At 50.1% G+C, this 23,403-nt stretch overlaps 7 protein-coding genes across 7 annotated transcripts, besides 14 other annotated features; 5 read left to right on the top strand and 2 right to left on the bottom strand.

Annotated features, from left to right (window-relative positions):
- Positions 1–129: 129 nt before the first annotated feature.
- Positions 130–1,849, top strand: ACLA_074880 (ANP1/MMN9/VAN1 family protein; the record flags this gene model as incomplete). Its single annotated transcript, XM_001275875.1, has 4 exons — positions 130–212; positions 343–1,025; positions 1,094–1,413; positions 1,472–1,849. The coding sequence occupies 4 exons, from the start codon at positions 130–132 to the stop codon at positions 1,847–1,849; spliced, it is 1,464 nt and encodes a 487-aa protein (XP_001275876.1).
- A 671-nt stretch (positions 1,850–2,520) lies between these two features.
- ACLA_074870 (putative sister chromatid cohesion protein Dcc1) lies at positions 2,521–3,913 on the top strand (the record flags this gene model as incomplete). Its single annotated transcript, XM_001275874.1, has 3 exons — positions 2,521–2,639; positions 2,720–3,680; positions 3,746–3,913. 3 exons carry the CDS (start codon positions 2,521–2,523, stop codon positions 3,911–3,913), a joined length of 1,248 nt encoding a protein of 415 aa, XP_001275875.1.
- A 139-nt stretch (positions 3,914–4,052) lies between these two features.
- ACLA_074860 (uncharacterized protein) lies at positions 4,053–5,228 on the bottom strand (the record flags this gene model as incomplete). Its single annotated transcript, XM_001275873.1, has 1 exon — positions 4,053–5,228. One exon carries the CDS (start codon positions 5,226–5,228, stop codon positions 4,053–4,055), a length of 1,176 nt encoding a protein of 391 aa, XP_001275874.1.
- Positions 5,229–5,837: 609 nt separating this feature from the next.
- Positions 5,838–5,906: a microsatellite.
- Positions 5,839–5,903: a microsatellite.
- Positions 5,907–7,422: 1,516 nt separating the features above from the next.
- Positions 7,423–9,909, top strand: ACLA_074850 (E3 ubiquitin-protein ligase RNF216; the record flags this gene model as incomplete). Its single annotated transcript, XM_001275872.1, has 3 exons — positions 7,423–8,069; positions 8,142–8,413; positions 8,480–9,909. The coding sequence occupies 3 exons, from the start codon at positions 7,423–7,425 to the stop codon at positions 9,907–9,909; spliced, it is 2,349 nt and encodes a 782-aa protein (XP_001275873.1).
- A 673-nt stretch (positions 9,910–10,582) lies between these two features.
- Positions 10,583–10,619: a microsatellite.
- Positions 10,620–10,682: 63 nt separating this feature from the next.
- Positions 10,683–10,720: a microsatellite.
- Positions 10,684–10,720: a microsatellite.
- A 149-nt stretch (positions 10,721–10,869) lies between these two features.
- Positions 10,870–10,897: a microsatellite.
- A 476-nt stretch (positions 10,898–11,373) lies between these two features.
- Positions 11,374–12,255, bottom strand: ACLA_074840 (putative mitotic spindle checkpoint protein (Mad2B); the record flags this gene model as incomplete). Its single annotated transcript, XM_001275871.1, has 1 exon — positions 11,374–12,255. One exon carries the CDS (start codon positions 12,253–12,255, stop codon positions 11,374–11,376), a length of 882 nt encoding a protein of 293 aa, XP_001275872.1.
- Positions 12,256–14,847: 2,592 nt separating this feature from the next.
- Positions 14,848–14,912: a microsatellite.
- A 1,419-nt stretch (positions 14,913–16,331) lies between these two features.
- On the top strand, positions 16,332–19,581 carry ACLA_074830 (putative importin beta-5 subunit; the record flags this gene model as incomplete). The annotated part of the gene is made up of 3 exons (XM_001275870.1): positions 16,332–17,150; positions 17,215–17,744; positions 17,811–19,581. 3 exons carry the CDS (start codon positions 16,332–16,334, stop codon positions 19,579–19,581), a joined length of 3,120 nt encoding a protein of 1,039 aa, XP_001275871.1.
- Positions 19,582–19,592: 11 nt separating this feature from the next.
- Positions 19,593–19,622: a microsatellite.
- A 2,016-nt stretch (positions 19,623–21,638) lies between these two features.
- Positions 21,639–21,683: a microsatellite.
- Positions 21,640–21,683: a microsatellite.
- A 167-nt stretch (positions 21,684–21,850) lies between these two features.
- Positions 21,851–21,885: a microsatellite.
- Positions 21,852–21,885: a microsatellite.
- Positions 21,886–22,114: 229 nt separating this feature from the next.
- Positions 22,115–23,261, top strand: ACLA_074820 (class I SAM-dependent methyltransferase; the record flags this gene model as incomplete). Its single annotated transcript, XM_001275869.1, has 3 exons — positions 22,115–22,162; positions 22,232–22,951; positions 23,022–23,261. 3 exons carry the CDS (start codon positions 22,115–22,117, stop codon positions 23,259–23,261), a joined length of 1,008 nt encoding a protein of 335 aa, XP_001275870.1.
- Positions 23,262–23,348: 87 nt separating this feature from the next.
- Positions 23,349–23,376: a microsatellite.
- Positions 23,350–23,376: a microsatellite.
- Positions 23,377–23,403: the final 27 nt, after the last annotated feature.

Below are 23,403 nucleotides of genomic sequence, written 5' to 3'. Positions count from 1 at the left end.
ATAGTACAAGGCCGGCTTTTGTGCAACCGCTGTGCGGCTGTCTATTTCTCCAGGATCAGGGAGCCTGGGGGGTTCCTGTGACTTCTGGAAACTTTCATTGAGCTTACACATGCTGTGATTTCGCGAGAAATGAATAGGCATCACGCCTTTGCGAACGGCTACTCTGCCTACCCGCGCGGGCAGAGCAGAGCATTTTCTATCTCTCCTCATCGGTACGTGGTTTCCAGTCTATCTGTCGCTTAATTGGTTAAAAAAAAAAGTATCCGGGTCGGATGTCTTGCGAGCCTTCAAGAGGCAAAAAAGCTTCTTGAATATCGGCTGATTCTTGGCTGTGAATGGTAGCTTTCAACCACGACCGCAATCCGCCTTACGACGTCGCAGACAACTCATTCAACGACTTTGTTTTCTCGGCGGTGTCTCTATCCTTTTCCTTGTCCTGATCTTTCCCTCGTGGCGAGCCGCGATCCTGCCGACCTTATCCCTTGGCCTTCTCCATTCTAGCGACGATCTACAACTCCAGACTCTCCGATACTATGATCTGTCTGCAGTGCAAGGCACGGCGCAAGGATGGGAGCAGGAGGAGCGTGTGCTCATGTTGACGCCTCTTCGGGATGCCTCGTCTCATCTGCCCATGTTTTTCTCCCACCTCCGGAACCTCACCTACCCTCACCATCTCATCGACCTCGCGTTCCTGGTGTCCGACTCGAAGGATGCTACACTGGAGCTGCTCACGCAGATGCTGGAAGAGGTCCAGAACGATCCCGATCCCAAGATGGCGTTTGGGGAGATCTCGGTGATCCAGAAGGATTTCGGCCAGAAGGTTCAGCAGGATGTGGAAAGTCGGCACGGGTTTGCTGCGCAGGCGGGGAGAAGAAAGCTGATGGCTCAGGCGAGGAACTGGTTGTTGAGTGCTACCCTGCGCCCGACGCATAGTTGGGTGTATTGGCGCGATGCCGATGTGGAGACCGCCCCTCGCACTATCCTTGAGGACTTGATGAGGCATGATAAAGACGTCATCGTTCCGAGTAAGTCACCCGTGTTTCCAATGCTTAATTGTTTAATATTATGCTTCGGTCTGACACATTCTACGCAGATGTCTGGCGTCCACTTCCTGACTGGCTGGGCGGGGAACAACCCTATGACTTGAACTCATGGCAGGAGTCAGAGACGGCTTTGGCACTGGCGGAAACTCTGGACGAGGATGCCGTGATTGTCGAAGGGTACGCTGAGTATGCCACTTGGCGGCCTCATCTTGCCTACCTTCGCGATCCGTACGGGGACCCTGACATGGAGATGGAGTTGGATGGTGTCGGCGGTGTCAGTATCCTTGCCAAGGCCAAGGTGTTCCGCTCAGGAGTACATTTTCCCGCGTTCAGCTTCGAGAAACATGCTGAAACAGAGGCATTTGGAAAGGTAAGGAGCATTTGCGTGGGAATCGAGATGTTTGTAGAGCGTAACTAATCTCTACCAGATGGCCAAGCGTATGGGGTTCTCGGTGATCGGACTTCCACACTACACAATCTGGCATCTTTACGAACCTAGTGTAGACGATCTCCGACACATGGAAGAGATGGAGCAGGAGCGAAAAGCCCGAGAGAAGGAAGAGAAAGACCAGGCCGAACGAGCGGAACGTGTACAAGCTCTTTTCAAGGACCCTGGGCCCCAATGGGATATCGACAAAGCTTTCGTGCAGGACTCTATTGAAACCGAGCAGAAAGAGTTGGATCTGGTGAACCATGTGGTGGGTGCCTCAGACGCCCAGGCCTCGGAGGCGCAACAGAATGGCCCTGCAGTCAAAGCTCCCGAGCCCAGCATCACGCCTGTGCCTGTTGCGCCTGGAAAGCCATGAAAACATATGCAGTCAAGCTATCCCTCTTGAGCAGGATGAGTTTCTGCTAGCGTTGCGGTACTCGGCTGCGGGCAGTACCCCTGTCCTCCTTCGCCATCGTTCATTGAGTGTGATTTGGCCTCATGTACTCTCAGCAGTTGGGAGACCGAGCATGCGAAATCATCAATGACTCTGAAAAATAACGCTGGGCTTATCATCTCTACTTGTTGTATTGCATCCGACGCATCTGATCGCTGTGCTGGTTACAGTGTTCTCTTCGCCCAGTGCTTTTTGTATATCTTTTAGACAGTTGTTTTGTTTCATTTTAGCCAGATTAGTGCATGATAATTCAGATCTATGTGGCCTGACTGCAATAGTACCAGATTGCAATTGGGAGTAATCTACTATCTCTAGAGCAATTGTCAACTTCTACCTCTAAAGACTTGAGAGAGAGTTGCGACTAGAGATCATTAAGTGGTGGTCTGTGCGCCTATCACGGACTGGCACGCGTTTCGTGTCCAGCACTTTTTGATGTCCTCTGGTCATTCAACAAACCCACATTACTTCTTATCTTTTCGTGGATGACCATCTAAACAACCGAAGGACTCACTCTGAATACGAACACATTCCTCAACACCAATCCAATCACTCCTCCCCTCGGTGGCCCAACACCTCACCTCACCCTCACCATCATGTCCACCCAAGCCGCCCGCAGCATCCTCTTCACACACACATCCCCCCAGCAAGGCTTCAGATTACTCGAACTACCCCCCGAACTCGCAGAGCTGCTCACATCAAAACACGCACCTACGTATGTACCTCCCTTCCCAGTTCCCACATTTCCCCCCCTCAACGAACCAGCCAACTAACCAATCAACCGCACATTGACAGCCTCGAACTCAAATCGCCCGCGGCACAAGGAGGCAGCGCAACCGAGGCCCGCGACTACGTCAACCTCTGCACGCCGACCCGCACCTACCGCCTCCGCCAGGTGCAGTCGTCGAACCCGCTGCACATCCTGCGCCCGAGCGACGGCGGCGTCCCGCGCGGCGACATCGCCATGGTCGGTGGGGAGGAGGAGCTCGAGCAGGGGCTGATCGAGACGGTGACGTCGATTGCGAAGTGCGGGTCCACGCTGGAGGTGCATACGCCGCCGGAGGGGTTTTCTGCGATTCCGGTCTTGGAGAGGTTGCTTCGGGTGTATGAGGGGAGTGAGGATGTGGATGTGAATGTGGATGTGGAGGGGGGCGGGGGCGGGAGAGAGGACGCCGAGGCGGTGATGCGGCGCGTGTTTGCGGACGTGCCTGTGTCGCGGGCGCAGTGTGAGCGCGGCTGGACCGAGTTGTGTGCGTTTGTGTCTGGCGGGGAGCGTTGCTGGCGGCCGGCGGCGGGGGCGAAGCTGCGGGTATGGAAGAGGGTGCTGGAGGGCGCGGTGCTGCAGGGTATCCGGCTCGAGCAGCAGTTTCTTGTATCGGATCTGTGGAGGGCGGTGCTGGAGGACGGGGAGGACGCGCCGTTTCCGCGGCCGCTTTTTGAGGCTGTTGTTCGGCGGGTTTGTGAAGCGGGCGAGGGCGAGGGCGAGGCGCGGGGTCTCGCTAGTGGGAACATGAAATGTGAGTATCTACTTTCTCGCGTTATGGTGGGAGCGTGTGGCTCTGGATTTTGGGCTGATGAACTCTTTACAGGGGCTAGTATTGACAAGGACACCTGCACGCGATGGGTTGGTGAGATGTATCTAGAGGCTGTGGCGCCTACATCGCAATCGGCCATTGGGCGAAGCGAGTTCCTCAACGCATGGAAGGATCATCTACCCGAGAATTGGCGCGACGAGGTGGTGTTGTCTAAACTGGCGGTATGTGTTCTCTATAGCCAGGCGTGTCTTCTAGTTTGGGTGCAGATTGCTGACCGTTGCTACAGGACGGCGTCTACGGGCTTCCCGATCCAACGACAATATGCTTCGTCAACAGCATCGACAGACAGAAGGTCAACAAGAATGTCTCGGCAAAGGCGAGTGCTGCTACAGCGGCCAAGAAGTCACGGAACTGGCACGAAGTGTTCAAGAACCAAAAACGACAAAAGAATTGATTAGGATACCTCATGTTCCGTGGATAGCTCGCTTGCGCTTCTCCAGGTTGGATCAGAAACTACCTCTAGCAAAACCGACAACGACCGCCTATGCTGAGAATATGGAATGCAATATAAAGACAACGGACGCCCGCCAACCTCAGCACCAAGCGTACTTCTCGTTCCAGACCCATTCAACCTCATCGCCGAGCCCCAGGGTGGCACCTGTCCACCTCAAACTGGCGATGCTGCTCTTCTCCCGGTGAATCAACTCTGCCGGTGAATCCAGCAGGCCAACTGCCTTCTGCAACAATGGGGTTGGGTTCCAGAAATCCACCTTGGCCATATCCCATTCATGGGCCTCGAGCTGGGCCCTTCTGAGGATGGCTGCCATCGCCTTTGCCAACGCCTCGGTCTCTTCAGGCGTTGTCGGTTCGTCATACACCCATCGCAAGATGTACAAAGTGTTATCCTGAGGAGTCTCGCCAAAATTTCTAGTCCAAGCACAGTACACCCGAGCTTGATCTTCACCAGCACCCTTTATCTGTGGCGGGGCCCTGTCGGCATGCAGCTTTTCCACATAAAACTCTTCCCTCGCCCAATGCCACGTAAAATGATCAAAATCGGGCAGAATTGCTACTTTATTAACGCCGGGATTCTCGTTCGATGCTGCGCGCAGTGACTCGCGCTCCTTTTGTAGGACTTCGTCACTGCACATGCAGTCCCGAACGTCGTCTGCGCCGAAGGTCCTCGCCTTTGGCAGGTTGGCCCCGGGGGACTGGTCATATTGTTCCTTCGAGATGGGTGGCAGAGAGATGTGAGACGAAGGGAAGGGCTTCCAACCAAATTGGGCGTAAAAGTTCTTTCCAATGTCCGAGAACAGCACACTGAAGTATGGCTGGCTTCCCTGTTCAGGGCTCATACCCCACATGTCGAGTTTTCTGCACAATTCCTGCAACATCCTCTTCGCATATCCTTTACCTCTGTACTCAGGCCGACAGAAGACGCTCCCGATTCCATAGGTGGGCACATCTGACAGTGAACCACAGTAAGCCCGCACAGCCTTCTTTTTGTACGTCTCGCAAGAACTCAAGATCGTCCGCTCGCCTTCCGGTTCCCTGCGGTCGACCAGAATCCAGCAGGTCAACCCTTCATTGACCAATCGCTGCTGAAGCAGATGATTTTCTCTGGCAATGTACGTATCAACATCCAAACGGCCCTTCCATGCCGTACTGTTCAGCTTGATCGACTTGATGCGCTCCTCTGGGGTGGCAGGAACCAAAACCAGCTCGGGAGACTCTCCCGGCAGCAACTCCGTGTTGTCGACGGCAATCATCGTTGTAAGACTGACAATCGAATTTATCTGCTCTAGTTTCGTGAATCGACCAGGACGTTGTATTCCAATGATAGGGTGGTTTTGGTTTCCTGATTCAATGACTCATTCGAATCGTGTTTGTCAGATGCCGATGGAGCTAGTTACTGATAAGACAAAACCAAGGTGCTCCGCACGAACAACAGTCAGATAGGAACACTAAATAGTGCTAAAGTCCAAAGATGCCTCCGAAGACGAAAAGCTCAAGCTGAGCTGATATCGGGGTGGTTGTGATATAAGGGGGCGGGACCTCCGTTGTCCTACAACAATGGCAAGCGATATGGCAGTTGTTTCCATTTGTCATGAGGCCGATGGCAAGCGATGGCAAGCGGGAGATTCCTCACATGTAGGAGGTTGTACCTGCCTGTCCTGGCTGTGACGTATGAGGAGGACATGCGGAGAGTCAAAATATTACTAGTACTAATAATGTATGATAATAATGCCGTGCTTATGATCCGTGCATGAGGAGAATCATAAGGGAGAAAGTGTGCAACGGACTATCTATCCCATTATTGGCATCCAGGGAAGCATACTAGCTGGGCGAACCATATTACGTATGATAGTTACTACTAGGTAGTAGTAAGAGTAGTAGTAAGAGTAGTAGTAAGAGTAGTAGTAAGAGTAGTAGTAAGAGTAGTAATATACGTAGGAGATGCGGCATAGAGCTTAGGGCACAGGGTATGACCAGGTCTGATGACCCGCGCTAGTGCTTCTTTGTCCTAGTCACACGCCTCTGAGCATTCCGATCAGTGGCAGATAATATTATTGGGCTGGTCCTTGCTTCTTTATCGACTGCTGCGATTTCTTCAGGTCGTTCATTCTTATCGAGATATCCATTATCACCGAGTCAGGTAGCTACGGGGTATGCATATGGACTATCTATGGAGATCTTAAGAGACGGGGTCCACAGGTGGCGGGAGAGATCGGAGGTAGTTATCTTATCACAATGACACGAGCTATACCTAATCAGTCTGGAACCGCGGTTAGATCTGAGCGAGCAGTAAACAGCAGCCCATCGTTCCATAGTGGACTGAGTCCTATGTGGCTTAAGGCTTTAGATTCGCGGTTTCTTATTTCGACTGCAGTCTCTATAGACTCAAGTTTTAATTTTTTTCTTGGAAAAGTCTTGTCTCGTCCGTCGTCGGATTGTTGCTGCTCTGCCCAAGTCAAGTCGCCGTGAAAGCGGTGTTATACTGCCGCTGCATCACGTGCAGCGGTCAAGACGGAGCTCTCCTTTTGGGCTGGAAAAGACTCGACACCGACAAGTCAAACGCTCTCGTCGACCGGATAGATATTGTTTGGCAGTAAACTTGGGCTTATTCGGGTCTCCAATTCTGCTAAGTTGCTATTCTGTCTATGCCGGTCTCTCGAGGACACCCATGGCGTTCTAATGCAAGCAACATTTGGTCGGGCACAGCACCAAACCACCCCCACCATGACCTGGAGCCTTTCTTGAGCTTGATCAACATACTATCGAAACCCCTTAGCATCAATAACAGCCAGGTGTGGTAATCAAACAGCCAGAGCGACTTTAAGGCCGTGTCGAATCGAACAGTAGCGTTTCGTCTTGGATATTCTAAGCGATGTTATTCAGGCCCTCTTGCGCAGTAGGTGCATGCTCTCTTCAGTGCCTCAAGCATATACATACTTCTACTACACCTCCTTCTCTATCCCCAATCTCAAGCTCAATGAGCATCATGAGCGCCTCTTATATACTATCAAGCTCTTCCAAGCTTACCATCATTCTTCCGTATTGGCTTTCGTTGCTGTCACTTGCGTACCGATAATAATCAGTGTCTTGCAGAAGAGGGCCAGTTGGTCTTGACAATATTCACTTCGACCTCCTGCTTGCTCCTCTGCCAGCTTCCATGGACCCTATTAAACTTGGAATAACCTCACTTTTTTTTTCTAAAAACGATATCATGGTCTTTTTGCCACTGCCAGTCCCCAGCCACTATATTCACTGTTAACATCTTCTGTATTGCTTCATCTACCTCCCTGCTTCTTCCCTCATCCCCTTCCCTTCTCCTTCTTGAAAATAGGTGGTTCCATCATTGCCCATTACTTTAATTCCAGCTTTGAATATCCTTTCTTGGCAGTTTACGCACATACTTCCGGTGTAAACTCTGCTATACCAGAGGTCTTTCCAGTAGTCAATATGGCTCAGGTCTACTCTAGCTTGGGTAATACCAATGCTGAAGACAACTATGACTTCGCCAAAGACTCTCAGACCAAATATTCTACCGATGCACTCGAAGGCGCTTATTTTGTTGGGAACGTGGATGAGGAAGATCTGGGTGGGGAGTCTGGCTGGTCCGATGAGGACGCAGCTCCCGCTCAGCCTGCAAAATGGAGAGTTGCCGACCTGAACACAAACAATGACACCATAGCCATGGCTGCTAGGGGCGCGGTTCCAGCTCTAGGTTATGCGTCCATGACAAGGAAAATCGAGTCCCATGCTGCATTCACAGGCCGCGCTCCCACGCAGCATTCACTCAAAACAGGCACTTTGTTCACTCAGATTCTTGAGCTTTTCCCAGATATTAGCCTTGCATATGTGGAGGAGCTCATTGATCGCCACGGAGGCAATGTCGCCCGTCCTGGCCCCACGGCGACCCAGGAGGATTTACTGATGCTCCAACTGACAATCAGGGAGATGGTGGTCGAAGAGATTCTTGCCAACCCATCTTATCCCACACGCAAGCAGCTAAAGAGAAAGAGGGATGAAGCCTCGCAACCCGAGGACAGTGACAAGAAGTGGGAAACAGCTACGCACGACGGTGATCACATGTACCAAACCGCTGCGTAAGCGATACCCTGCGTCCTTTCCTCTAGTCATGACGACGCCCATTCCAATGCTTACCTCGTTTCTTTCAGATCTACTTTGCTATCAGAATCATTTCCTCAAGTCCCTGTCAATTACATTCGCCAGGTGTTCAAGGAAAAGAAGAACTTGTATTGTGCTTTTCTGGCTCTTTCGGCCGAAGAAAACGAAGCTGCATCCACCAGGCTACCTTACGAAAGGTTAAAACGGGCGAGAATACAGGGGAGATACAGGGATGGACGGAGGCACATGTATCATCTTCCAGCTTGGGGGCAAGCCCAGGTGGAGCTTGAAGCTGCCAGGGTCAAGCTTGCGAATGTCACTGGTATGTTCTCCAGTCAATCTTAACAATTCTGATACAACGAATAACAAGTGGATGCCCATATTCTAGAGGCTACGCGCAAACGAAGGGAGCGTGAAGACGCCGAGAAGGAGAATGAGGAACAGCATGCCCGGGCAGGTACACTGGTTGAATGTCAATGTTGCTATGCAGACGTTCCCCCGAACAGAGCTATTCCCTGCGAATCTGCGGATATCCATTTCTTCTGCTATTTGTGTATCCGCAAATCTGCGGAGACTCAAATCGGTATGATGAAATACCAGGTCCGATGCTTCGACACTAGCGGCTGCCAGGCAGGTTTTACCCGTTCCGAGCTAGCTGAGGTACTTGGATCTCCGATGATGGCGAAGCTCGATGCGCTTCAGCAACAGGACGAAATTTCTCGCGCTGGTATCAAGGGCCTCGCAGCTTGCCCATTCTGCGAATTCAAGGCCATCTGCCCGCCTGTCGCAGAAGATCGGGAGTTTCGTTGCTGCAACCCTTCGTGTGAGATTGTTAGTTGCCGGCTGTGCAACGAGACCACCCACGTGCCCAAAACGTGCGAAGAGGCCAGGAAGGAGAGGGGCATCTCCGAGCGCCATCTGGTTGAGGAAGCCATGAGCGAGGCTCTCATCCGCAGCTGTCCTCGGTGTCAGGTCAAAATCGTCAAGGAATTCGGCTGTAACAAGATGACATGTACAAACTGCCGCTGTGTCATGTGCTACGTATGCAAGAAAGACATTTCGCGTCAACAGTATGCTCATTTCGGCCGTGGGCCAAACACCTGCCGTGTGGACGATGATCCCACGCGCGACCAGCAGGCCATTGAACAAGCCGAGAAGACTACAATCGACAAGATCCGCGCACAGAATCCTGATCTTACTCAGGAGGAACTCCAAGTGCGCCATCGGGAGTCGACCACGTCCAACCGTAGAAGAGGTTGGGAGCGGCCTGTTCTTCATCAGATGCAGGAAGTCCCTGATGCCTTACCGCTACACCCAGATCAGGTCCACCATGAGTACCTTCGTCGTCGAGAAACATTTAACCAGGTCAGGCCCAGGATCGAAAATCTGCGCAGGCTCCTGGCGGTCAATGCGGCGCAGTTACCTCCACTTGATCCCACTGAGCACATCCCGAATGAGTTCAACTACGCTCCCCCAGCCGGTCAGCATCAACACCCCGTCTGGCCCTTTGCTCCTCTTGTCGATCCTGGAGCCGATCCGACCGACGGTGGTCCTGCCACCGCACTACCCGCGGGAACTGGTGTCCGCGATGACCCTTTCGTCCTTGACGACAACGAGCAAGCGCTCGGTCAGAATGCGCCGTTAGTCTATGCGGACCCTCTAGCTGGCTACATGCCAGCACCTGCTCAGCAGTATCACATACCTCCTGCCCCGTACCATGCTGCGCATGCGTATGCCTACCCTTTTTTGCCTCAGCAACCGTTACCTGCGTACGGAGATGCCTTCCTCCCATTCCCAGGGGATCTCTACCACAACTAGTGGATGCCCTATCCGGTAAGCGGTTTCATATGACCGAAACACCTGCAACATTGCCGCCGTCCTTTTCCAATTACAGGGGAGGATGTAAAAGTTCACTTGGGTGAACCATCTCTTGGGGATTAACCGCCTCGCATATCTCATAACCAGCTACATACTTCCAAATTGGGGAGTCCTGTTTCCTTGTCTCGCTTCTTTTCTACCTAATCAATACCTCACGCCGCAAAACTGCTAATCCCGCCTGAGACGGGTTTATTCCCCCTTCTAATTTTCCCAATACCCCCTTCTCCGCTTGCTACCTTGTCTGTGTTTCAGTTTCGTTCATCGTCTTGCCTCTTCCTCATGTTCTCTTCTCTTGTGCCTTGGACTGTACGCGCTCGCTACTTGCTACGATGCGACAAGGGTGCTTTACATCCGTTTTCAATAGGGACTGGTTCTATTTATCCTTGTGGGAAGAAAATACAATATCTCGCTCAAACAGGACAGAAGTATACACGCCACCATGGCTCTCGTTCGGGTTAAATTACCAAAAAAGTAGCAGCCGAAAATTGACATATGGTATACTGTATACACATCCTTGCACAGGCTCCTCCCAATCAGGGTGCTGCCTAAGCTCCCATGAAGCCGAGAATCTTCCCCACACGCAAAATGAAGACAAATCCACCTCCACCAAGCTCATGATATAACATGATCCAACATGACATGACATGACACCATACACACTGATCAAATGCGTTCTATGCGCATCTATGATCTCATTTCCCCGTTCATGATCCAAAGGAAAGGAAAGGAAAGGAAAGGAAACGAAATGAAACTCCAAGCATGAACTCCAGCCTTCCCAGAACAGAAGAGACAATCGACTACAACACATAAACATCAAATTCTCTCCGCTGCTAGCAGCGGCGATGCGAGGGTCCTGGTAACTGGTTTGCTAAGTGCTTGGATTGGCTAGAATCATGTAGTAAAAGAAGAAAAGAAAAGAAAAGAAAAGCTCAAACGGAAATGAGAGAGGCACAACAGGAAATGGTATGAGATAAAAGGAAATCAAGGATAGATGGTTGAAGTGAAGATAGAAAGATGATGGAAAGAAAAGCTAAATTTCAAAAGAAAAGGCGCTCGATAAGGAGGGCGGAAAATGAAAGGAATGAGAGAGGAAATAGAGAACAGAAGGCGTTGAAAACGAAGCGAGTAAGAGAACAGAGAGATATGAACCAGATCTATGTAATGCCATGCTAGTCCCAATAATCGTCCGCGCCCCCATTTTATGTAAAGTGCGCCACTCATTCGGGCGACAGATATGTGTGATCTCTCATCTGTCATGTATGTTCGATCATTGGTCCCGCTAATTCAGGAACGAGATAAGAGAAATCACAGCTGGAGAGAAAAGTAAAACGTAAAGAAAGTAAGAAGAGAGACACGGAAGCCTAAGCAGACAAATCCAGGAAACAGCAAAGAGGCTCATGTGGTTCATGGAGGATGCTCGGAATCCACGGGTTCATTGAACTTCTGCCGTGCCTCTTCCACCCATAGTTCCAAACGAAGCTCCCCAGCTTCTACACGCCGCACCGGCACCGTTTTGGCACGACCGTTGGGAACCTTGGGCGGCAGTGGGTGTAGCTCGCCATTCTTCAACTTGGAGACGGAATAAGGTGCGCTGCACGATCGCAGATGGATCTTTCCGGGTTCGGCCACGATCCACGTCTGTTCTTCCTTCGTGGTACCGGCGGGAGGTAACGCGTCTTCCCGGACTTCGATACAGACGGTAAAGCTGAACTCGTCATCGCGAGGCAGAGGGGTCAACCGAGCGCAAGCCGAGGCCAGCCTTGCAAGACAGGCACGGAACTGCGCCTCCAGGTCGACGGTTGTCGGCGCGGAACCCCGGTCAGTAATGGAGACACCTGGCTTGGGTGAATCTTCTTTTCTGTCTTCAAAAGTGGTGTTGATATCTCCGGCAGCAACACGAGGAAACCCGGACAGATCAAAGGCATATCGTTCGAGGGGCTGGTTTGTGCGGAGAGATGAAATGATGATACTGACAGCGGTGATTGTGCCTTTCAAGATCTCCGTCCCGACTGCAATCGACGCATCATTGATATAGTCACACACTTTGGGGTGACGAGACTGTCGGACGGGGTAATTGTACGCCCGGACCGGCAAAAAGGTTGCTCGCGGATAAACCGAACGCAGGAAGAGAATCTGGTGGATTGAAACGGTAAGGAAGTTTGTAAAGGACGCCGCCAACGCAGACTGGTTGTTGGGCATCGACTTGGGCGCGGTGACCGGAGCGGAGAAGGTGGTCATGGTGGTGGTGACGGAGTTGAGGGTGGTGCTCTCACTGGCTATCGGCATTGCCGTCGAACGCTCTGGTATCGTCTTGTCCACGGGGAAGATGAAGTTGACGGGATCTCGAATCTGAGTGTTGTTCCACCCTGAAGCTAATCATCGCTCTGCCTTCTGTCCCGACGACGAAAGTCAACAACTATCTTTCACTCTCACCAATACATGGGAGATATCAACAGTGACTTTGCTCAGAGTGTGTGAGAGAGAGAGAGAGAGAGCAGGAAGGTCGGGCAGTGTATCGTAGGGGAAGGTATGGCGGGGGTGAAGGAAAGATTGCAAATAAACAAAGAGACAAGTGAAATCGTGATATGTATGAAATGAAAACACAAAGCTGTCTAAGATAGAATACAAAACCTCTTTTGCGAGGGGAAAAAAATAAAATAGAAGAAAGAAAGGAATCAATGGGGGGAAGAATGTATGATAGAGAGAGTTGCGGAGGGGATAGGCGGGAGAGGGGGAGGATGAGTCGATTGTTTAGTGAGGATTATTGGGAGCGTAAGTATGGAGTAGTCAGCATGAACGACAAGCTGGTACAAATGGAAATAACCATGGTATCTTGGTATGTAAACAGATGAGGAAGGTGTTTTTTTTTTTTTTTTTAGTTTGTCTTAGTGGGAAAAAAACAAACAATTGAGTAGGATGAGGGTATAGATAGAAGACACAGGGGAGAGGGGCGGGATATTATCAATAGTAGGTATCAGGTATTGTACGGGAGTATTATTTCAGGAAGATCTTCAAGGTCCAACAATACTTACATACAGTTTCAACACATGCAAAGAACCTCAGAACATAGGCTTGCACTGATATGGGAGTCGTAGAAATCGTAAGGAAGAGGATAGATGGATCTGATAACAGAAAGGCGAAAAGTAAAGGAGGTTAACAAAAATAAGAAAAAGAGAAAAGTATAATTGAGAGCTTGCGTGCTGTTCTGATGACGATGACCAGAAATGATAATGACAGTAATAGCGTCTGTCTTGTCCTTTTTGAAGTACGAGACGGTTCTCTTTTTGTACTTCCTGGTTTTTGTTTGGTTTTTTTCCTTGTTCAGCCCTTTTCTTCGAGGATTCTTGCTTTTGGAAAGCCTCAAGACACTTGGAAAATAAGACGATAAGGGAGTTGATGAAGAATAATACTTGAACCAGGGAATTCTCTCTCCCTTGTTCCTTATCCTTTCAACGGGTAGATACAAATGACTTTTGGAACCCCTTTGCTTTTGGGCAAGGGACCGGAAGACCGAAGAAGTGGGCACTGGGCTTGCTGCTTCGCCCCAAAAGGAGTAAATTGAAATTAATTTGAAGCTCAGACCCAAGGCGAGCTTATATGCGCCACACAAGCGAATGTGAAAAAGAAGGAAGGCAACGCGAGGGAAAGGAAGCTAGTCAACACAAGAGTAAAAGAGAAAACGGTGGGCAACGGGCATTATTTTGGAGGGGGAAGACTGGAAAAGAATGAATGGGGGAAAAGGTATGGAAGTCAAGTCCCCAACCCATCACGTGGTTGCGTCATGGGAGTGGATGCGCTGCAGAACAGTAGATAAGTAATGATACTACTAATGACAATGATTACTCGAGAGTACACATGCTGGAGTCATGCTAGGAAAACTATCATCATCATCATAATCCGCTGTCCGAACTTTCGTTCTTATTGGGACAACATGAAGAGGCAAAATCAGAATCCCACAACACACTTGTCATGACTCAAGCTGGGACTATATGAGAGAACCACATACTACATAGACAACCGAGCAGAGGGGAACAGCTCATGCTGCCAACCCAGAGTCTTGAGACCTGATCCAAACTTGGTCGACCCAAGGGTGCAAGTGCATACCTGTTATCAGAAGTCGCAATGACTACCAGAGATACCTCCTACCGATTGTTGTTGATGTCGCTGGCTTGATTCCAGATATCCTGCACTGGCTGTTGCATTCTGTGCTGCATGGTAGATACACATAAACTGTTTGCTCTCGAGGGTCTCATCTCAAAAACTCTTCCTACTCCACTACGACCCGAAAGTGGGTGGCTCAAGAACGACTATGGTTGGTACACGGTATGGCGCCCATGGCCGATCATCTTTTGCTGAAGAGAAGCGAATGATCCCAGGACATTAGTAATAGTGGTATGGAGGACATGCTCTATACCATCACGAGGTAACTGTCAAGGGTTTGAACCGAGATGGAGGAACAGAGCAAAATGCTAGATATATTGTTTTCATGAATTTTTTAGAAAGTAATTCGATATACTAGCACTTGCTATCTCACCCCCCCTGATGTATTCAGCTCTGATACTCGATATTATTCCCCCGATCTCAACGGCCAAAGCAATATGATTGCGGTGGGTATTCCACTGCTTTGGCATGTCACCCCCATTCTCCTACGTCATGGCATGTATGTATGATGGTGCTTAAATGCTTTAGCTCTCTTCTCTTTGGCTCTGAGCCTCTGACCCTAGCATTGTGGCAAGCGCAAAAGTAAAGAGTAATGGCTAATCTGTTCATATTGTTTTGAGTGTGATTTACACTGCCAAAGGTAGATGGAGCAAATCACTGGACAGCTCCGTCAACTAGTTATTATGGAGTACGTAGGCTTTGTAGTTCATACTGTCCTTAATAATATTATTGGGTGTTGTTATTATTATTATTAGTAGTAGACTAGTAGTAGTATCATTATTGAAGCAGTGTTAATTATTGTTCTGAAATCATTCTACTTCCAGTACCTGGCGCTACTGTATGATGCGGTACTGGGAAACTTTCGAGTCTATGGAGATTCGAGAAGCTACCTAGGTAGTTTCATGTGCAGTTGTATCATTTTATGAGAGTGTCACTATTCATCTTTTCCTCATTACTCTGCAGCTTGCACTGTCTTCTCTAATCGGATTAACTCATGTTGCCTCCCATAATTCTGCTTCTGTTGTTCTCTGCTTTTTGAATCATTACTCTACTCTCTTCGCCGCCTGTCGGGTGTGATATCCCTGTAAGAAGTACCTACAAATTACAATCCAACAAGTCTCCACACAAAACACTCCAACAGTCCAACTGGATTAAGCCGCCCAAGGGCTCCACTGATGATCAGCATTTTACTTCCTCTGTCTTCCCTGTATGGATGAGTGGTGACCTTTATTCCCCATTCATTATTTCATAATACTTCCATACTACTCCTAGTCCCTAGGTTCTGACCATCAGATTCCCATTCCTTCACAGCTTGTGAAAGAAGATGAATACACAAAAACAGTCTGCATTCCAAAAGGAAAGAAGAACCCTGCAAGGACCAGTGGATACCAATGATCCTTCTGCAAAAGTACTACATACACTACATGCCCAGCTATGAACTGTTCTGACATCAATGTACATGTGGTGGCATCTTACTGGAACCTCACTAGTCATGGATAGATACTTGACAGAAAAGGAATTATTAGATAGTGGTTTCGCAATCTTTGGATCTGAGGTAGATCTTTCCCCACACTTAATTACAGGTACGGCAATGAAATCCAAGTGACAGAACTTACAGGGTATGTATGTACACAGTATATCCTCAGTTCCTCACTCTTTGACTGCAATAAGGACAAGGATAGGTATAGACTCTTCTGCACTTCTAAAATCTTCTAAAATATTATCAAAGATTATCATTTAAGCTCTTGTGAGTTTCAAAGATTTGCAAACATTAAGGAGCTGGTGTTTCAAGACAAAATCCCGCACAGCATCCGTGCAAAATTTGGTGTTCTTGTATTCTGTAAATGATATAACTGATCATTATTGCAAATCTTGCTTTTGCAAACCTCCCATCGGGCATACATCGTCTCCTCTCACCGCCTTTGTTTTTTTTTTTTTATGTTTTGTGCTTTCAACATCTTCTGCCCCTCCTATCGCGCGACAATGCGCGGCTGTGCCAATCAGTATTAGGCAGATCAGGTACATCGCAGTGCCGTCAAAGCAGAAAAAAAAAGTGAAGTCTGCAGATCTACAGAGTGTAGGATCTTAGGAAGGTGCTCTTCTTCTTGAGTTCTCGGAGTTCTCTCCATATTCTCCATCCAAGTCCCTCATTTGCAGCTCAACGATCCCCGCCCGTTCCCCTCCTTTGAACTCATCTAGCCATGGAGCAAGAGCTCCTATCACTCCTGGCTGACACCCAGTCGCCAGCTGCTGATACAAGAAAGGCCGCTGAGCTCCAGCTTCTACGTCTCTACAGCAATGAGCAATTCCCCCTCTCTCTCGCCGCCATCGCTTCGCACGACTCCGTCCCGACCAACCTTCGTCAGTCCTCTCTCTCGGTCCTGCGTACCTTCATCGCCGCCGCCTGGTCTCCAAATCTCGACGAGTTCAAGGGCCAGATCCTCATCAACGACGCCCACAAGGCCCAGATCCGACGTGTTCTGCTGGATCTGGCCACTACCGCAGATGTCCAAGAGCGCAAGGTGAAGTCGTCCGCCAGTTTTGCTGTCAGCAAGATCGCCAGTGCCGATTTCCCCGATGAATGGCCAGAGCTGCTCCCGTCGCTGCTTCAGATCATTAACGATGTCAACAGCAGCGCTGGAGCGCTCCATGGCGCGTTGAAGGTCCTCTTGGATCTGGTCGATACTGGGTTCAGCGAGGAGCAGTTCTTCGGCGTCGCTCGAGACTTGGTTACCACTCTTTTCAACATCGCGACCAACGAGTCGAGAAAGCCGATGCTGAGGGCTCTGGCCGTTGCCGTCTTTCGCTCTTGCTTTGATACCCTTGAGATGGTCCTGGAGCAGCACAAAGTGGCAGTCAAACAGTTCATGGATGAGGTGCTCAGCGGCTGGTCTCCGTTCTTCATCTCCACTCTGAAGGCCCCATTACCACAGGCTCCCATCGAGCAAGAGGAGTCCAAGGAGGGTGAGATTCCTTCGCAGTGGAGGGGCGCTATTGGGCTGAAGTTGCAGGTGGTCAAGGTATGTTTCTTAAGAAGTCTCGCCCTGGATTATCCCTCGCTGACAACGGTATCACTCTTATCAGACGCTCATGAAGATTCGTATGGTATTCCCGGGCCTTATGACTGCCCAGAGCCCGGTCTACTTCTCAACTGTCTGGACGGAGCTTTCCAACATCCAGGCTGCCTACCATGAATTCTACATCCACGACGAAAGACAGGGCCGTTTGGAGGACGTTGATGGACTCCCTTACACTCTGGATTTCCTGGTGTTGGAGGAACTGGACTTGATTCAGGCGCTTCTCAAGGCACCTCCCGTCAAAGCCGAACTCCAACAACAGTTGCAGAACGCAGGTCAGGCTGTCGCAACCGCCAGCTGGCTTCCAGAGATTCTGAAGTTGGCCAGCTCCTATGCGCAAATCACCACTGAAGAAGAAGGTCTGTGGGACATTGACGTGAACCTTTTCCTCTCAGAGGAGACGTCTGTGACCGCCAACTACACCCCTCGTACCTGCAGTGGAGATCTGGTTGTCAAATTGGGCGAGTGGCTCAAGACAACAACTGTAGAGGGTCTTCTTGCCTACATGAACGTTCTGTTCGCGGATTCGTCTTCCACGTAAGTTTTCAACTGGCTTTGCACCTATGAGACCCTCTGAAGAGCAGGCTAACAAACTCCTGGCAGATGGAAATCACGCGAATCGGCCTTGTTCATCCTCAACCAATTGTTACGCGACTTTAACGAGGTCTCGCAGCAAATCTCATCTGAATTGGCGAACGGTTTCAACAACTTCGTCACCTTCGCAATTCAGCAGGAGCAGGAGTTCTTGCGGGCTCGTGGCTACCTTGTGGCCGGCATCTTGGCGCAGGTTGCAGGTGATGCATTCCGGCCTACTGCTACATCCTACTTTGAGGCTACCCTGAAGGCGATCACCGAAGATCCCTCCGAAGTGGTCAAGGTCTCATGCATCCGGGCCCTTCAGGATCTCATGTCTTCCCTTCCTCAGAATATCACTATCCCTCTTCAGGTTCCCGCCATCAACACCCTGTCGGAATTCATCTCCGCCCAGGACCTTCAGGAGCCATCGGATAGCGATGATCTCAAGGTCACCTTGGCTGAGACAGTTCGCGACGTCATTATGGTCGACCCAAGCGTGGTCTTGTCGTCCATCGCCATCGATGTGCTATTCAATATCGCAAGCAACGGAGCTACCAATTTCCAACTCACAATGATCGTTACGGAGGCCTTTGAGGACATTGTGGAAAATATCTCCGAGCAGGGACCCGATGCTTTTATCCGCCTTTGTGCAAAGGTGCTTCCTTCGCTCACCGGCGCGATTGACGTTGGCAACCTTACCCAAGAAAATGCGCTTACGAACTTCGCGGCCGACCTTCTACGCGCCTTGACAGAGCGGGCCTTGGAGCCGCTGCCTGCCGGGTTCGTGGAGACCGTTATGCCCAAGCTCAACAGACTGCTCTTGGACTCGACCGACGCTGAGCTGATTCGCCCTGCCACCGAAGCGGTACGGCATATCCTTTCCCATGACTTCAATCAATTCGTAGCCTGGCGCGATCCCCAGAGCGGCAAGGAGGCGGTTGAGATTGCGCTGATCATCATCGATCGGCTACTGAGTCCCTCGGTTGATGACAATGCTGCAACAGAAGTTGGACAGCTCGCTGCTGAGCTGGTAGAAAAGGCCGGTTCGGAGCGACTGGGACCGTATCTCCCACAGCTTCTTCGGGCCGTGGCGCAGCGGCTTGCCACTGCCGAACAGGCACAGTTTATTCAGAGTCTGATCCTTGTGTTTGCCCGGCTCACTCTCATCAACGCCCACGAGGTGGTTGATTTCCTGGCGCAAGTCGACATCAGTGGTCAGAGCGGCCTACCGATTGTGTTGAGCAAGTGGTTGGAGAACTCGGTGAACTTTGCGGGCTATGACGAAATCAAGCAGAACATCATTGCTCTGGCCACACTGTACAACCTCGAGGATCCCCGATTGGCTCAGGTGCAGGTCAAGGGCGACCTCATTATCCAGGACACGGGACGCATCAAGACTCGGTCGCAGACGCGCAACAACCCAGACCGCTATACGACGGTGACAGCCCCGTTGAAGATTATCAAAGTCCTGGTTGAAGAACTGGCCGCAGCATCGGGAAGCAAGGAGATTGATGCCGCAGCTGCAGCCGCCTTGGAGGAAGAGGACAGCGACGACGATGGGGAGTGGGAGGACATCCCTAGCGGCACGCTGGATCTGAACCTGGGTATCACCAAGCAAGAGCTCATGGCGTTTGGCGAAGGAGGCAACGAGGGGGTGTTTGGCGTGCGCAAGCGGGACGACGAGACCCAGGCATTCCTGCTGGACTTCTTCCGCAATGCATCCACCAAGCCCGAATTCCAACAACTGTTTGCGGCGCTGACCCCGGATGAGCAGGAGAAACTTCGGAGTGTCGGATAATTGGAGGAGCGCGAAATGAAACGAAACGAAGCGAAGCGAAAGGGGTCCTCGAGCCGGGCGTTTGAGGCTTGTTCCTCCTAGCATGATTAGCTTCTCGTTCTTGCTGCATGACGTGGTCCAGAATTCAAATCCCGGCTTCTGGACCCAGACTTGATGATCATCACGATATGTACTTAGTTGATACCGAACAAAGCCATGATACGGAATATTCTTTTTTTTTTTTCCTTTCAAGAGAAAATAGAACAGAAAAAAAATAAATTAATTAATTAATTGATAGAGGAAAAAAAAAAAAAAAGGCACCGGAACCTTTTAGCCCACTGACAACAATAGGCCAACTAAGCCAGGCACTAGCACTAGCAACCCTCGTAATAATAGAGTATACATCCAGCCTGCATGACCAATGGCCTGGACATGTGGTTTCCCGTGACACAAAGCGAATTCCAGAGACCAGAGCCCTGGAAGCGAGAGAAATGCCGCTTCAGGAACAGGGACGAGACTAGAAACGCACCCAAGGCGTCTGGCGTAGAGGGACAAGACTCCATCATCCATGGTCCATCGTCCATACAGTTAAGTACCGTACATCGTCAGCTGGTAACTTATCTAGCACTATCTTTTACGGAGTAGTCACGGGCTGATGACAAGTGGTAGCGTGTACTTTTGCTGTTTCGGGTTGGCTTGTCTTCAGGAGTAATATATTTTAGAGGGAGGGTTCGGGGACTCCGATTGTGTGTATTTTGGGGGGTGAAGGGGCGCGCTTATAAAATACATCAATCATCTCCTCTGGATTGGGGCTGGTAGGCTGTAGGCACTCCTGGGTGGTTTAGTGGTGCGGGGGTATCTAAGATACTGCTGGATATGTTGAGATGACCAGGCGAGGATTCTCTAGACAAAGGGATGGATATCCATCTACTCTATGGGTTTGTGGAGGAGTGTGAGGATCCATATCCTACATAATCTATATGACTCGAGTATGGAGTCTAAAAGTCAAACCCCTCTGGCAAACAACGTAGAGGCCTGAAGTCCTGAACCCGACATATTGGCTGATCGCCTCCAACCAGGCATCCGATTGGTGACTCAGGCCCAACCGGGTCCAGCCGTGCGGGGTGTCTCTGCCTTAGAACTGAGGTACCTAGGTAGCTGTTGGACAGATTCTGGTATCACCATCTTAGTACCATCCGTGTACCTACTACCTACTGAGATGACAGTATCCACGGTGTATGAGAGACATGCCCGTTGAGAGTAGGAGGGATAGTGCAGTATAAGTAAGTAACTTGTGGGACTAGTAGTCTTCTACAGCTAAAATGAACAAGTCATGTATGTAACAGCGAGAAGAAGGATATTCTGGTAGTACATACTACCTAGTACTAACTACTCCTAAGGTGGGGGAACTGTCTGTGTATCCAAGTAAGGTTAACCTACTTATACCTTACCTAGTCGAACAAGAGGAATAATCGTCAAAACATTCCGTCCATACAGAGGGCATGGCGGCATACTCTCAATCCCAGAACCACAGCCCTGGGCACTCACACCGCCCCCCAGCCTGTAAGCATGGAATCCATCATCCTCTTCCCCGGGACCAGAACCCCTGCTCTGTGCTCGGTCTCAGTGCTCAATGCACTAACTAGCTACTAGATACCACCTCTGGCTAGTTAGATACCAACTAGCTAGTAGTCTAGGAGTCTACCTACTGCTACTAGCTAGTAGCTACATACACTATCTCTAAGTGTACTGTGTGTATCACTATCGACATTCGACTCATTCCAGGAAGTTGTCCGGTTTGTAAGAGGTGATCAATTCATGGCACCCTTCTAACTGGTTCGATTCCTCTCTCATTTTTTTCTTTCTCTCCTCCTCTTCCCTGATCGTGGGTTCTGGAGCTTCGTCCGATCTGACGGATGCCATTGATCGATCATTTATTGATTAATATTGGTTTCGGCGTCTGCTGCAATTCGAGGCCATACCTTGGAGGCTTGGTATTGTTATTATTATTTAGCTGGTCCATCCCCCCAGTTGCACTTCTTTCAAGTCTTCAATTTTTCTTCAACGATTTCTGTCCTTCTCTCTCTCTCTCTCTCTCTCTCTCTCTCTCTCTCTCTCTCTCTTACATCTTGCTTTATAGACTCACATAGATTCTCTTTCCTCCCTCTCGTTTCTTGTTTCCCATCTCAGGTCCAGCTTCAGCATCCTCAAATGACACAACCGAATCTCGACGAACAAATCCTTGTGGATGTAAGTTCCCAACCATTTTTCTTTGATCTCTTCCTCAATTTATATATATATATATATATATATATATATATATATTTTGGCGGGAATGATCCCCCGAAATTCGGTGTATTCACTGCATTGGTCTGGCTGCGGCACTATTTATTGTATCGTATACAACAACATAGCTGCATTGATGCTGGCTTGCTGTTTATATTGGCTGTTCTCACTGCTCAGAGAAGAATGAACCCGGCTCTACTGAATCCCAAATCCATCTGCATGTACACATGTGCCTTTTCTTTTTTTTCTGTTTATTTTTCTTTCCAGGATGCTCCTCTTCATGCTGTCCAGGGTGGTTTTATTACCCCTCTTCAAGGTGTCTTCAAGACGGACACCCCTGACTATAATACTCCAACAATGACTGGCGCTAACCATCAATTTCTAGACTAGCGATGAAGACTCCGTCTGCGATACACAATCTCTCATAGACTCGAATTTTACCCTCGCCTCAACCGCTCGAGACTACTGCTACGAAAATGGTCGCCGATACCATGCCTACCGGCTGGGTCATTACCCCATGCCCAACGACGAGGAAGAACAAGACCGCCTCGCCTTCATGCACCATCTCTTCAAGCTCCTACTCGGCGGCGATCTATATCGCGCTCCAATCCTCGCGAACGACACCTCGCCGAAACGGATCCTCGACGTGGGCACCGGCACCGGCATCTGGGCGCTGGAAATGGCCGATGACTTCCCCGACGCGGAGATCGTGGGCACCGATCTGAGCCCTATCCAGCCGAGTTGGGCGCCCCCGAACTGCGTATTCAACGTCGACGACGCCGAGAGCGACTGGACGTTTACGCCAGAGGAGGCCTTCGATTACATCCATTCGCGCAGCATGCATGGCGGCATCGCTGACTGGAACCGCTTCCTGCGCCAGGCATACGCGCATACCAAGCCCGGCGGCTGGGTCGAGATCCAAGAGTACGAGTCCTTCATCCGCTCCGATGACGATTCCGTGCAGCAAGCGCCGTTGGTGCTGGAGTGGCAGGAGTATGTCAATGCCGCCAGCAAGCAGTTTGGCAAGTACATGAACGTTGCGCCAGAGATGAGAGGGTGGATGGAAGATGCCGGGTTTGTCAATGTCACGGACTCTAGCTACAAGGTACGGTCTCCTATCTTCCACATATTGTGGCGTAAAAGCTTCGGATGGTCGGGCTGACGGAGCGAATCAGTGTCCGGTAGGATCATGGCCCAAGAGTCCCCGATTGAAAGAAATCGGAAGAGCGGGCAGGATCACGGTATACGAGGCCGTGGAGCCATACACACTCGCCCTTTTCACTCGGGTCCTCGGCTGGTCTTGCGAGGATGCTCAAGCCTATGTGGACAAAGTCCGGATGGAGCTACTAAAACCCCACTTGCATATCTACGTGGTGTTCCATTTTGTGTGCGGACAGCGACCGCTCGACGGGTGAATGATGATCTGATGAGTTACGGCAACGATTACGGCTCCATTGTATACTTGATATCGAACGATGACATCCTCAGTCAATTCGTTCGGGTTTTTTTTTTTTTTTTTTTTTTTTTTTTCGTCATGTTCATTGAAAATCGATACCC

The sequence above is a fragment of the Aspergillus clavatus genome, genomic scaffold (genome assembly GCF_000002715.2).
Source record: "Aspergillus clavatus NRRL 1 1099423829791 genomic scaffold, whole genome shotgun sequence".
NCBI classification, from domain to species: Eukaryota; Fungi; Ascomycota; class Eurotiomycetes; order Eurotiales; family Aspergillaceae; genus Aspergillus; species Aspergillus clavatus.
Note: the sequence above shows the minus strand (reverse complement) of the source record. Positions and strands in the feature narration are given on the sequence as shown.